General features: G+C 42.8%; 5 protein-coding genes across 5 annotated transcripts; 3 read left to right on the top strand and 2 right to left on the bottom strand.

The window, feature by feature from the left end:
• Positions 1 to 394: 394 nt before the first annotated feature.
• On the top strand, positions 395 to 3148 carry BCIN_06g01830 (hypothetical protein). Its single transcript, XM_024693362.1, has 4 exons — positions 395 to 606; positions 665 to 840; positions 929 to 1027; positions 1163 to 3148. Exons 1-4 carry the CDS (start codon positions 448 to 450, stop codon positions 2979 to 2981), a joined length of 2253 nt encoding a protein of 750 aa, XP_024549148.1. The 5' UTR covers positions 395 to 447; the 3' UTR covers positions 2982 to 3148.
• Positions 3149 to 3224: 76 nt separating this feature from the next.
• BCIN_06g01820 (hypothetical protein) lies at positions 3225 to 6572 on the bottom strand. Its single transcript, XM_024693361.1, has 5 exons — positions 6464 to 6572; positions 6271 to 6402; positions 4977 to 6208; positions 4622 to 4909; positions 3225 to 4567 (listed from the first exon to the last, which is right to left on the bottom strand). The coding sequence occupies exons 1-5, from the start codon at positions 6524 to 6526 to the stop codon at positions 3373 to 3375; spliced, it is 2910 nt and encodes a 969-aa protein (XP_024549147.1). The 5' UTR covers positions 6527 to 6572; the 3' UTR covers positions 3225 to 3372.
• A 449-nt stretch (positions 6573 to 7021) lies between these two features.
• Positions 7022 to 7952, top strand: BCIN_06g01810 (hypothetical protein). Its single transcript, XM_024693360.1, has 3 exons — positions 7022 to 7349; positions 7434 to 7521; positions 7581 to 7952. The coding sequence occupies exons 1-3, from the start codon at positions 7089 to 7091 to the stop codon at positions 7799 to 7801; spliced, it is 570 nt and encodes a 189-aa protein (XP_024549146.1). The 5' UTR covers positions 7022 to 7088; the 3' UTR covers positions 7802 to 7952.
• Positions 7953 to 9856: 1904 nt separating this feature from the next.
• On the top strand, positions 9857 to 10836 carry BCIN_06g01800 (hypothetical protein). The gene is made up of 2 exons (XM_001560300.2): positions 9857 to 10040; positions 10095 to 10836. The coding sequence occupies exons 1-2, from the start codon at positions 9908 to 9910 to the stop codon at positions 10739 to 10741; spliced, it is 780 nt and encodes a 259-aa protein (XP_001560350.1). The 5' UTR covers positions 9857 to 9907; the 3' UTR covers positions 10742 to 10836.
• A 1181-nt stretch (positions 10837 to 12017) lies between these two features.
• Positions 12018 to 13090, bottom strand: BCIN_06g01790 (hypothetical protein). Its single transcript, XM_001560299.2, has 2 exons — positions 12625 to 13090; positions 12018 to 12534 (listed from the first exon to the last, which is right to left on the bottom strand). The coding sequence occupies exons 1-2, from the start codon at positions 12927 to 12929 to the stop codon at positions 12258 to 12260; spliced, it is 582 nt and encodes a 193-aa protein (XP_001560349.1). The 5' UTR covers positions 12930 to 13090; the 3' UTR covers positions 12018 to 12257.
• Between the last annotated feature and the right edge of the window lie 248 nt (positions 13091 to 13338).

The raw sequence follows: 13338 nt of genomic DNA, 5'->3' as shown, positions 1-13338 counted from the left end.
ACGCTTTTCTTCTATGGCTTTCTGTTGGTACCCGTCCCGTTCTTTGTCTTGCTTGTCTTGCTTGTCTTGCTTGTCTTGTCTTGCCTTGTCCTGGACGCATGAACTCGTTGACCGTTGATTGTCGAAGGGAAAGGGAAAAGCCAGTCGTCTACCTCGCATTCACACAATACAAAGACTTTGTCTCCTTCTCAAAGACTGCAAGACCACAGAATATCATACCACATGGATTCGCCGTGAAATTGTATCTAGCTGTGTTGTTAATTGTTCATGCCACAAGCAGTATTGGTGAATGACATGGGGAAATGGGAACTCAAAACAGCCAACTAACCAATGTCTCGTGACCAAAAATTATTTTCCTTATCAAAATTCAGTCATATCAGACATATCAAATCATGAATCTATACTTGCCGTTGCCACAATCAATCAGCAATCAATCAATTGTACCAGATGTCTGACATGCTCAATGGCCAACGACATGATAGGAGTGCACTCATCCTTTACGGAACGGAGACTGGAAACTCTCAAGATGTGGCCGAAGAATTAGGACGCATTACTGAAAGACTTCATTTCTTGACAAGGGTGTGTGAGATGGATGAGGTTGATATTGTATGTGATTTCTTCGCCGAATCCAGTCAAAATATACTTATTTGAATGTATCACACAGCAAGGTCTATCAAAGTATACTTTTGTCATATTCGCATTATCAACCACAGGACAAGGAGAATTTCCAAAGAATGCAAGGAAATTTTGGAATAGTCTTTTGAGAAAGCGTTTGCCTCCCAATTGTTTGAGTCACGTGAACTTCACCACTTTTGGTCTCGGTGATAGTTCTTATGCAAAGTAGGTACAAACTGGGAAGGAGGTAATGCAGACTGAAAGGGAGGAGGAAAGGCACTTGCCAAATAAATTGATACTAACCACTCTTTAGATTCAATTTTGCATCTCGTAAATTACATAAACGATTGGAACAGCTGGGTGGGAATGAAATATATCCTAGAGGTGAAGCAGATGAGCAACATGATGAAGGGTAAGTGGAATTCCATTTCTCCAGGGAAGCTTCTTCTATTTGTTTTGGAAACTTTTAGCCCACACACTCCATAGTAGAAGTCTCTCGTTCTCTCTCTTCTCAATTTTTGTACCTGCCTGACTCTAACATAAATAGTATTGATGGAACTTTCCTCTCTTGGTATATTGATCTTAGGAAGAAACTCCTCGAAGCATATCCATTGCCCGATGGCTTAGATCCAATTCCTGATGATGTTCTTCTACCCCCAAAATACTGGCTAGAGTTGGCAAACGAATCTTCTACAGATGTTGGGAAATCAAATTCATTGCTTGACAACACAGATGACGATGGCCAAACAGAATCTGATTTATTAAATGGCAACCTTGCTCCTACCAAAGATTGGGGAGCTTCCAACTTACCTAAAAACTCTACTGATCCAGATACACTTGGAGAAGCACATATTCAAGCTCACCAATCTTCCGTCCCAAACACAGCGACAATGAGAGATAGATTTGGCTTGGACTCCGGGATTAGATATGATCATGGTTTTGACGCACCAGGACCACCATCAAATCGGTTGACCGATTACCATACAGAGCAGCCAGAAGATGACAATGTATTGCCACCACCCGCACTTATAAAAGGGATGAAGAAGAATCGTTCACCACTTATCGTCACAATGGAAGACAACAAGCGCGTCACTCCTCCAGACCACTGGCAGGATGTTCGCGAGATCACCTTCAAGCTTAGAGGCAGAGATTTCATGTCAAACCCTGGGGATACCATATCTATTTATCCCAAGAACTTTCCTGAAGATGTCCAAGCCCTCATTGACTTGATGGGATGGAACGATGTTGCGGATCTGAAATTACATTTTAAGCCAAAATCACCAGATTGGTTTGGCGCTCAAAATTTGATAATGCCTCCAGATGGTCTCAATCAAATCAGGGACGAACAAACACTCAGAGAATTATTAATTCATAATCTTGATTTTCAGGCTATTCCTAAACGTCGTTTCTTCGAGCTTATTGCCAGTTATACAGATGATCCGACACATAAAGCACGCCTCCTTGAATTTCGAAATCCTCTCTATACTGATGAACTTTACGATTACACAACTCGTCCTCGTCGCAGCATTCTCGAATGTCTCCAGGATTTCCCAAGTGTCAAGCTTCCTTGGAAAGATGCCATTACCATTTTCCCAACGATTCGAGGTCGCGAATTCAGTATCTGTTCAGGCGGAAACTTCCACAACCCCAGCATAGTTTCGGATAAAGATTCCCAAAAATCTAAAGAATTGAACAATTACGGAGCGTTCCGTGACCCTAGACCCTTCAGAGATTATCGATTCCAAATTCTCGTCGCCATTGTCAAATACCGCACCGTTCTTCAAAAGGTTCGCAATGGCCTCTGTTCCCGTTATCTAGCCACTCTTCCCAAAGGAACAAATCTCACGCTCCAGTACAATGCGAACCCTTCTTTCTATAAAGCACCCCCGCTCCTGCCAGACCTTCCCCTCATCTTGGTCGGTGCAGGCACGGGAATAGCACCTCTACGATCTTTGATTTTACAACGCCTCAAAGAAATCGAAAGAAGAAAGGATATGGTCCAGTTCGGAAAAGTCCATCTTATATATGGTGGACGCAATCGCCGCGCAGATTATTTCTACGCTGATGACTGGGAATCGGCCCAAGCAAAAGATTATCTACATGCAAGTCCAGTATTCTCGCGAGATCAAAAACAGAAAATTTACGTTCAAGATGAGATTGGGGCACAAGGAAAGGAGATTGCAGATTTGCTCGTGAGTCAAAAAGTGTTGATTTATGTTTGTGGTAGCTCAGGTGGTATGCCAAAGGCTGTAAGATGTGCTTTCTTATTTGCCTTGCAAATGCATGCAGGAATGAGTATGGAGGTAGCGGAGGATCTCATCTCGAATATGGAGAGGTTGAAGAGATATATACAAGAGACTTGGTAGAGGATGATCTTGTAGGTAGAAATTGAGAAGAAATAGTGCTATGGATTGACGTGTAGTAATTATTGCGGAATGCTTCAAATGGTGCGAAGATTATATTCCCGTAATGAATAGATGAGTTGAAAGCTGCTAAAACGGATCACGATGCATAAATTCCAAGATCTTTCACAGCGATTGTTTTGGTAATACTAAAAACTGTGTTGTACAATAGAAAATATCACTACCTTGATGAAAGGAGGATCATAATGAACCTCCTGAATTTCCACATGCTGAATAACTACCCATGATTCTACTCTGATCCTCTATATCTAGGTACATGTGAGATATCACTACCAAATCCGCACACCAGCAATCTCCACCACACAACGCCGAAAATCCACAGTATAGTAGTCCCTTACACCAAGATCCCAATATCAACTACCACCCCCTCACCATCCCCATCCTCATCCCCGCTATCAAACATCCGCAACCCATCAAATTCCCCTCCATCTTCCACAACGGTACTCCCGGAATGAGAATGAGAATGAGAATCGAAATCGTGATTAGATCTAGAGCTACTGTCCAAAATACTCGATAGATCAATCGAAACCATATATCCGTCTGCGTGAGGCATGTGTTTGATTTTAGTATGCTGGGGCAGGAGGTGGGAGAGTGGGAGGTGGGATATGTGGAGGCTGGAGATTTGGGGGGGTGGGGTGGAGGGGGAGGGGGAGGGGGAAGAGAGGAAGAGACCGAGGATTCCGGTGCCTTGGAGTTGAAGATGGAGGTGCAGGGTTTGGAGGGGGGGTGAAGAGCGGTTTGTGGTTGGTGGTGAGGTTGATGAGGAGATCGAAAAAGAACTCTTGATAATTGCGGCCGCGCCGATGAATTTTTCGAGGAGTCCGAGGATCGAAATGGAGATAGTTCTGGAATCGGGGTTGGAAAGGGAAGTCGCAGGTAGAGGAAGAGGTATAGTATACACTTGACACGCGGTAAGGATTTCCCATCCAGATTCGGGTAGCGTGATGATGAATCTACTCGCGTTTGTTCCGCGGGAATGGAGGGATATGGGGGGAGAAAGTTGGTTGTTTGAGGAACTGTGGATGATGTATTGGTTTCCGGTTTCTTGGGTTTCGGGATGTTCGTCGGTGGAATCTTCTCTGTGGCTGTGGAGAGAATGGGAGAGAGGGAAAAAATCCTCGAGTCCGATGATTTCGGTGAGGGGATGGGAGGAAAAGGGGTTGAAGAGTCCGAGGACTTTGATGTTGGTTTGGAGGGTTGAGGTCTGCAGTTTTAGTGTACGAGGGGAGTGCGAGTTGGGGTATACGGATGTGGATTTTGCGGGGTGGGTGTGGAGGATGGTGAGGGGAGAGGGGGTTGAGGAGAGAGATGATGGGAAGGGAGTGCAGGAAAGGCGGGAAATAATAGAGGTATCATGGTGAGATGGAGTGTCGGTTATGGATAGGAGACCGCCGGAGAGAGCGCGCGCGGCGGCGTGGTATGAGGAGTAGTGGAGGGTTTGGGAGGAGGTCTGGAACATGTCCCAATCTGGGATGATGTTTTCGAGATGCGTGGTTAGGTGTGCGGTGTGGGAGTTGGTGTGGATGTGCCTAGGGTGTTGAGTTAATATTTAGCTGGGATGGAAACAAGGAGAGGAAATTCACCAAGCGTGAGTAGCAGGGTCGTTGGGCCAGAAATCATCGGAATTGCGCATGGCTATTTTGTTTGCGGGATGGGCTGATGAGGAGAGTAGTATTTGAGGAGAGAAGATATTGGCAGGGTATTGGGACATGCATGATATTACTCTGTCTTCGAAATGAGAAAGTAGTGATGCGTGAATTGCGTCTTGATAGGCTGGTATTAATTCTCTTCTATCTTTGGCATTTTTGAGATCGTCTAGTAACCCTTGAGTGTCCAATTTGACCGCGTTTATGCCAGAGTCGACGAGAAATCTATAGAGATGTTATTTATTTAGTATACTGAATTAGAATGAATAGTTAGTTGGAAAACAATACGTACGAGTAAAAATCATCATAGAATCTTCTCACATCGCAAACATCAATCACCCACATTCCACTGCGGCGCGTATTATTGATTTCTACCCATCGCAACTTGTATTTCCTTCCAATCTCACTTTCAGGCTCAATCCCTCCCCAATAGCCAAAGATTCCATGCCAAACCCCAATATTTCTGATCCATGGGTAAGATTTTCTAATCCGTAGTGAGAGATCGCCAAGGCCTTCTGGGAAGGATGTTGATGACGCTTCGAATCTTGACCATCGATGTTGATTTGGGAAAGTTTCGGACCCGAATGGCGTTGTGGATTGCCATCCATCGTCTATTATGATTGTAGATGGGTATATTGATGAATTTCCCAGATCGTCAAGCGCGGCAAGGAGAGTAGTAGATGTTAAGGTGGGACCTAGAGAGTTCCATGTACAATATACTAGCTCATCGTGGAAACTTTTTTGGTCTTTAGAAGCTAGAGATCTCTCGAGCTTTCCGCTCGTAATGGGCTCTGTGTTTAAGCTGAGTTGAACAACCTTCTTCGCATGGTCCATCACAGCTGTAATACCCTCCTCTACAGTTTTGCCAACGGCACAAATAATAGTTCCATCTCTTTGCTGCTCGTTCTCGTTCTTTCCTACAAACTCGATGCTTCCATTCTCGCCAGATGTCAGCATTGTCACTACCCCATTCATACTCAACGCAAGCATCACAAAATTCATCCCATCACTTGTTAGAAAGGACACCAGAATCGCTTTTGGCTCCGTGTTTCCCGTGTAGAATTGACAATCATCTTCGCCCAAGTCAAATTTGGATATCCCATGACGTGGTACGAGCCAGAAATTCATTCGTTTGACAAGCGCAAAATATCTGACTACATGCTTTGGGAACCCAATGGTAGTTCGTCGAATACTTGACTCGGTAGCTGAAGCGACAGGAGCATGTATCGGGTACTTCAAAGTCCATACAGGCGAATTAGATGCTCCATGCTGTCCATTATACTCGACGTGGAGATCAACTGATAGACTGGAGATATATTCCTCAATAGAAGATGACGGAACAGTAGCTGACTGAAATATAATCTCTGCATTACCAACGGGATTGGGATCATCATTCACCCATTTCCAAGTCGAGTCTCCGCTCTTTCTGTACTTGATAGTATAAAAAGCCCGTTGTCCATTCAATGACTGCTGTTGCAGAGTGTTTGTGAAGAACAAAACTGAGTTCTTAGGTTCTGCAGCAAACTTTGATTTTTTGTCAGTTGCATTCAAAATCACAGGAGGGGCAGACAATCGGGTGTCCTTACTATTGTTATATCATCATCACTTCGAGCGAGATCAAGCTGTTTCCAGCTCATGTCCTCTGAGCCATACCATAATGCCGCCTCCCAGTTGGTTTCTTCATCATTATCTGGAGACAACGCAACTGTGATGTTAACCTACGCACGTGTTAATTGGGCAAACTGCTCTTGACACAGGAAGTATGCTATGTAATCTCACCTGTTTTTCCGCAATAACTGTAGTCTGGCCTAGAAGCGGGTAGCAAATAACTTGAGCAGTCATTTTGGCTGATAATGTCAATATCACAATTACTTTACAGTACGAACCCGAGTTGTGTTAAAGAATTGTTGGTGCTCAAGATTAAGGTACGCGCCACAGCAGCCTAACCCCACAACCGTGCGCCCCCTGACAGTCTACGAATTAGCGATGTGGACCTTGTGTTTAACGGGGTTGTGGCGGATCTCGTTACCGCTTCAGGAGTATAATCGCCCTGTTGCCTATGAAGGGATCAATTTCCAAGAAAAATAAGGACAAATTCATTGCCAGCCGGTGTGAAGATGGGTTTTGGAATTTTTTCCAAGAACTTTGGCTCTAGAGTTGCAAGCAAAGATGCCTTTGGAAGTACTTCTAATTTTAAGATTAATCTATTCGGGATGAAGGATCCTTTTCGAGTCTGGGAAAGAGGGCTGTAATATGGCTACAGCCATGCATGGAACATATAAAGGGCTCAGTAGTTCCACTCAATCTCTAAATTTTTATCGGACAAGATATTTCTTAGGTTATTTCATAGTTCTCTCACGTTTTCCTTAAGAAGTGCTTTCAGAAATCCCTTTCAAAAATCACCATGGGTACCAATTCACTCAAACTATTAGTGGCGCTTTTTATCACAACAGTATTCATTGCATCAGCTCATACGATACCAGCCATATATCCCAACGCTGATATGCCCACCAAAACTCACGAGCTTGCCGCCCGTTCTGCTGCTCTTACACGCACATATCGGGTAAACTCTTTTGTTGCTAACACCAGTATAGCTTATACAAATTGTTGTCACTTCTCCCCGATTGGTGATGGCTATCTGTTTTACGTTTTAAATCTCGCTGGGGTAAGTAGATATATATATTCGTTCCCCTGCTTAACACTTTATACGATCAACCTTTATAAATTATAAAGCTTACATGCCAAATAGTGGGGAAACACAAACCAGAAAAAGAATCACAGAATATCTGACGACAAATACTGTGCTATGGACCTGTGGAATAAATTGTTTGATGAGGGTGAGAAATTTTACCCATATCTTCTCGTAACTGCCATACTAAATTATGGGATCATCTAGGACCGAATGCAAAACCGATGGATTCCTTGTGTGTTCCCTCTTACGGTGCTCTCAGAGACACCTTTGCGATTTTCAATATTCCCGACACAGATCCTCAAAGGGTAATTTCGGCTTTGAATAGTGTGGATCCAGGGACTGAAGAGTGGGAATGTAAGAATGCGACGCTTATTACTGATGAATCGTTGCTGTGCAAACCGCAACAGTTAAACATATCTAGTTGAAGCTTTTGATCAAGAGTTCAGAATGTCACTACGGCATTGGCTGTGAAACTAGGTCTGAAAAGATAAGGCGTTTCGGAGAAGATATAAATATGCAACATCAACAAGATTGCGTCATATAAGATTTACTGGAAGTGAAAATAGAAGGAAGTCATGTTTCTATGTTTCTTTTCTGTTCTAGTATTACTATGATTTGGTCGAGGAATAAGAATGACTTCAGTTTTTGTACTATTTTTCATGTAATTTCGGAATGAAGGTTGTTGAATTCTGGTATTGACATTACGTGAAGAGATAAGAGCATTTTTCAGGAAAATCTTGCACTTTCTCAGAACCAAGATCTTTCTCCTATCAGTGACCATTGTATGAAGCATTTTAGTTTAGATTAAGACTAAGTTGGTATCTGGCTAATATTTGAGATTGGGTAGCCATTCTGCGTGATTGTTAACCTTCCTTGGATTGTTTCCCTCTTTCTATCTTTACAGGTCGATCATTGCCCTCCATTCAGAAAAGAATTCGACCGCTTCCTGTTCCGGCCAATCTCCACAGCCTTGCCCAATGGTATAGTGTCTCCAGTGGAATACCCATCTTTTCTTCTGCGCGTGGTTGCATCTGTCCCGCAGGAGTATTTCTTTTGCTTCAAGGAACCAAGCTCGAGGATCCATTTGGCGAGGACTAGGTAAAATAGGTCTTGTCAAGCCGCGCCATGGTCGATACGATCTAGAGAGTAGTAGGACTCGGGAATCACCACACAGGGATAAATGAAGTAAATGATCTCGATATCTATCTTGGAGAGCCAGCTTTACCTTGCAATTTTCGTTGCTGGGATTGTAGGCAGTTATCGAAAGATATCTTGGAAGGAAGAATGTATAAGGGTATCTCCCGATATCTAACCAAGCCTTCCGATAATGACGGAGTCCTCGCCAGTCTTCGAGCAAGTCGGCCAAATGCTTTCCATGACCAGGACACCACTCCTTACGGATAACTGGACAGGGTATTTCTCGATACCACCCCCTGACTGTCTGATACAATGGAATGTAAGTCCCTTTGACGGAAGGGCTAGAACAGCCCAGTGGATTGCAAAAAGCTATGGATAGATCATGATTGCACGTTTGATCAACATGCAGAGCTAGGCTGAAGGGTTTCGGGTGGTATATCTTGCAAGAAGTATAGAGGCGGCTGCAAGTAAGCCCTAAAGAAGCAATCATACATGGAGTCAGTTCGTCGAATATGTTCATGAGAATATCGTGCGGAAGATGATCAATGGTAATTTTGCGAATCTTGGTCTCGATAGCGTCATCTACACAACAGTTGGAGTTAGAAACACCATCTTGGCGTTCAGCAATGGATTCGATACCAAAAGCTTGAGTGTCTGTAGATCTGGCAGATTTTAAGATCAATTTTCCGCCGTTAACTTGGACCGGATATTCAGGTGACTCCATGACTTCGAAGTTCACAATTAGGTCTCGGTAAAGAATCTCTTGGGTTCCTTCAGTCTCGGTTGCCGTCCGTATTTCTTGGTCTTTTGAAAGCTGATATTTCATGTAATACAAGATTTGATGGTTTTTAATTTTTGATTTTGTAATTTAGATGGATTTCTAGAGCTCCTAGATATGATATATATGATGTTATAAGTAATACGGCGGAAGACATCTTGATTTACTAATACAGAGTGTACATTACTTTGTTTAAACTGTACGGTACTAGTGTCCAAATGTTCCAAGAGAGCGTAGCAAGATAGTTTTCGGATTTGCGCTAGTATTGAATAGGTTTGATTAATCAGCTTTCTTCGCACGATAGTACGGTCATTCCATACATTTGGATGGTTGTTGCTGGAATGCTAGAGTACTATCGAAAAGAATCATAAAAGCAAGTCATACGGCACTGGTTATTCACACACTGGCGCGTCAGATCGCGGTACAGCCTTGTCTTTGTTATGGTGCGGGTTGTGGATTATATATGTCAACTTAATTTCATGGACTCTCCCTCAAACAAACTATTAATCACTTCTTTGACCAAAAAATTATCTTCCGTTAACAGATTATCCAATAAATAATCTTCGAAAATACATCCATCGGCATACAACGTCAAAGCATCGCCTATGTCGCCAATATGAGCAGCTTTGGGGGTTATAACAAAAGCACTGCAAAGTATCTGCAATATGAACCAGCCGATGAGGAAGATGAAATTCAAGTCCTTGATGGAGATTCAGATCGCAAAGAGATCTCTCCCGCGCAGGTAGCTAGTAAGTTTTCTGAAATATTTATTTCAGATTGATTATACTAATCAATTCTGTTAGGTCTTGCATCCTTTCGAAATCAGGACCTACCATGCATCATCAACAAGATGCCTGCTGAAATAATTACAGCTATCATGCGCGAACTCACGCCCTGTATGCGTGCTTGTCTTGGAGTCACGTGTAGAGACATGTATCAGTACTTCAAATACGTCAACCCGAAGCTAGTCGACTTATCTGAGAGAGCGGGCTCGGGAATCCCAAACAAAGCTCTCTACTCACTTCTCAAGACTTGGATTGGCCCCCAGTATCGACGTGGGGTTTTGATACCACATCATTATCTTCTTAAATCCGTGTATGGACACACTCAAGAACTACCAGCTGTTAAGGCGGAAAGATATTTGGCTTACAGATACATCGATTATCATCGATCCATGCAAGATAACATAACGCGTATCCATCCGTTTGCACTGTCAAATCCGTGCAACAAAGGGGTCAGTTGGAATGAGGAAGCTTTCCAAGTTATGAAGGAAGATCTAAAATCACGCCTTGATGACATCTATCCATGGTTTCTTTATTGGAACAACTTTCATGTGTTTGGATTGGATGAATATGAGTATTATGAACAACTTATTATCTGGCGAGAGGAATGGATCGCAGAGAGGACTTGGTCTTATTATGCTGAATGGAGAGAAATGATAGGATTTTGATAATTGTTCTTCTTGATAAGATGTATTTAATGGTATGGTCTTGTCTCTACAACATCCTAGACAGTGTTTAAATACCATAATAAATCAAATTTTCAGTCTAGTAAATACAGAGTAAACCATTCACATGTTTGAGAATGGGACGAAAATTGAGTAGTGAATCTTGAAGATCAATACAGTTGACGAAGAATTTCAGAGTGGCTCAGTCTGATAGGAGTTGCTGTGATATACCAGAACTTTCCAGGTCTGATTGCAAATGTGATTGTGAGCGAGCGACTTGACTTATCCCAAATCGAGCTATGCTTAATTGAAATCAATATAGAAGACATACAGATCTATTGATTAAGAGAATACTTCGAGTGAAGTGATGTGTGATTTGCATTGAATTGGTATTAAATTACCTGATGAAATACGCCATGCATTTTTGGATGGAAAACTACACTTCATGAAACAAATCAACCAACCAGAGCACTCATCATCAAACAAGACTATCCATTTTGACCCTACAAGCAAACCAATCTTAGACCTTGACCTTTTCACCAGCTACAAAGTACCGCTCAAAGTTTCATGCCGCATATCTCTTGCATTATGCGATGGCATCATCTAAAAGATCCTTCAAATACCCTATCTTGATCTCTGAGCACGATTAACTAGCCCTGCCTGTGCAGCTGGCCCATAGACGTGTGCTGCGGAAAACAAAAAAATTATAATCCAATAGCTGATGTGTGTAGCATCTAGCATATTTTCAGCTTTGAACGTAGGTGTGAGATTCGCTGGCCATATATCATAGAAACATCAGGTTCGGTCTTTGTATATGCGTGAGCTTAGTTAAGTATGTAGACTTCTACAGTGGAGAGTTACTGAGGAACTCTTCATCAACTTCACATTATAGTATTGATAAATTCTTCCAGTAGTTATCAAGTGGGTATTTTAACAATCTAGCTTCCTGACATACCCTTCATGCAGCAATAATTGATATCTCAGTTATTTTTTACATCTTATGGCCTTCACTGGAAAGTATAGATAAATAAATTGTGGATAAGAGGAGCGAGATTCTGCGGACCTATTGAGATAGATGGTGAAAAGAGTGCTGTGAGTTTTATAAGAGAAGATGTTTCTGGTTGGGAGAACGAGACCAAAGCAATGGTATGCGAATTTTCAGTCAATATTCAGTACAGATTATCCAATGACGATTAACAGCCTGCAACAATCACAGCCAAATACTTTCCCATCTCAGGATGTACACACTGCAAAAATAAATTCAATCAAGAAACCAGCTTACTTTTCATTTAATATTAATACAACCCGGTATCTATAGCCTCAGAACATGTATGCGTTCAACATCAAGTAGGATCAGAAGATTAAATCCAAGAGTGATGTATGTAAAACGCCAAGCTCAAATTGAATAACCTCTCTCATTAAACTCCCATTCCAGTTTCCGTTCCATGATTCGAAGATCCCATACATAAACCATCATACAATTATCTCATCGTGAACTCAATTAAACTTTGTAATGCAATTAGAAGAAACCAAAGACAACAGCCATTCCACCAAGCATAAGACTACCAACACTCCAAGAGGCTCCATTCATCGACAAAGCATCGGCAGCGGAGCTCGATGTTGAGGCGCTCGCGCTCGCACTTGATGCAGCTCCAGTCTTGCTAGCTTTGGTGGTAGCTCCGGATACTTCAGTGACGGCGGTAGCGGTAGATGTGCCGACGCTAGAGACAGAGGCAGTTGCGGTAGAGATAATTGTGGAGTTAGAGTAAACGCCTGGCTTGCCGGAGACACTGGAACTGGACACGGAACCGGATGAGTATACTGATCCAGATGGTTTATAGGAGGTGATAAAGTTTATGGAGTAGGAGGTGAAGGAGGATTCATACGTTGACAAAGTAGTGCTTTCCGGAGCGGAGGCAACAGTGGTTATTGGAACCAGAGCAGACAATGATGTGCTAGTAGCATCCACACTGGCACCGGTCGAGGTTATTGGGACCAGAGCAGACAAAGATGTGCTGGTAGCGTCCAAACTGGCAGCGGTCGAGCTAATGCTGATATCTTCGCTGTCTCCAGTTTGGAGAATGGTAGGAGAAGCATAGGTGATTGTAGCTGCAGAACCACCAGCAGCTAGAACTGATGCGGAGTTGGCCAAGGCCAAGGTAACGGCGAAAGCGACAGTTGAGGAACGCATAATGAAAATGATATTATTTTTGATAGGAAATCTAAACGCTGGAAAGATTGTGTGTTTGAGGAGTAAAGAAGGAGTAGGGAACGACTGGTGATGGCATGATGGACTTATAAGTAATACTTTTCCAGTGCAACCAACACACAGCCGCAATTTGATACCTAGCCACTTTTCGTGTTACATGTACGAATCCTACAGCAAACGACTAACATTTGACCCCAGCCCTACTACGCCCACCCATGGCGGAGGCTAGTTTAAGGCTGTCAATATTCACTAGATTATTATATGGCATGATTGACTGAAGACGATCATGATTGGGGCGTCCAGTACGAAAGGAACTTTCCTCATTATTCGTATCATAGGAAGCAAAAATTTCATTTGATGCACGATATTACGGGATGCTCTTGTTTGTTTG

Source organism: Botrytis cinerea, chromosome 6 (genome assembly GCF_000143535.2).
Source record: "Botrytis cinerea B05.10 chromosome 6, complete sequence".
Lineage (NCBI taxonomy): Eukaryota > Fungi > Ascomycota > Leotiomycetes > Helotiales > Sclerotiniaceae > Botrytis > Botrytis cinerea.
Note: the sequence above shows the minus strand (reverse complement) of the source record. Positions and strands in the feature narration are given on the sequence as shown.